Below are 222 nucleotides of genomic sequence, written 5' to 3'. Positions count from 1 at the left end.
TTTCATGTATTTATTCATATACCATAAATAGTAACTTTTTTCCCATTTTTTCACCAACAGGTTTTCCAGAGCCATGTTCCAGAGCTCAAACCTCACCAATTTTATTCCGGTTTCTGCTGACTAGCCCATTTTTATGTACAGAAAACGAAATAATTGTGATTAGCAGACAATCAAAAATATTTTTTATATGTAATAATGTGACGGAAGAAAATGAAATGTTCG

The 222-nt window shown here is 31.5% G+C and overlaps 1 protein-coding gene across 1 annotated transcript in view; it reads left to right on the top strand.

The window, feature by feature from the left end:
- Positions 1 to 216, top strand: part of LOC119591722 (galactoside 2-alpha-L-fucosyltransferase 3-like) — a 1,958-nt gene extending 1,742 nt beyond the window's left edge. The window contains exon 4 of the mRNA XM_037940470.1: positions 61 to 216. Within this exon, the coding sequence (XP_037796398.1) occupies positions 61 to 124 (64 nt within the window). The 3' untranslated portion in view covers positions 125 to 216. The remainder of the gene's footprint in view (positions 1 to 60) is intronic.
- Positions 217 to 222: the final 6 nt, after the last annotated feature.

This window comes from Penaeus monodon, chromosome 29 (genome assembly GCF_015228065.2).
Source record: "Penaeus monodon isolate SGIC_2016 chromosome 29, NSTDA_Pmon_1, whole genome shotgun sequence".
Lineage (NCBI taxonomy): Eukaryota > Metazoa > Arthropoda > Malacostraca > Decapoda > Penaeidae > Penaeus > Penaeus monodon.
Note: the sequence above shows the minus strand (reverse complement) of the source record. Positions and strands in the feature narration are given on the sequence as shown.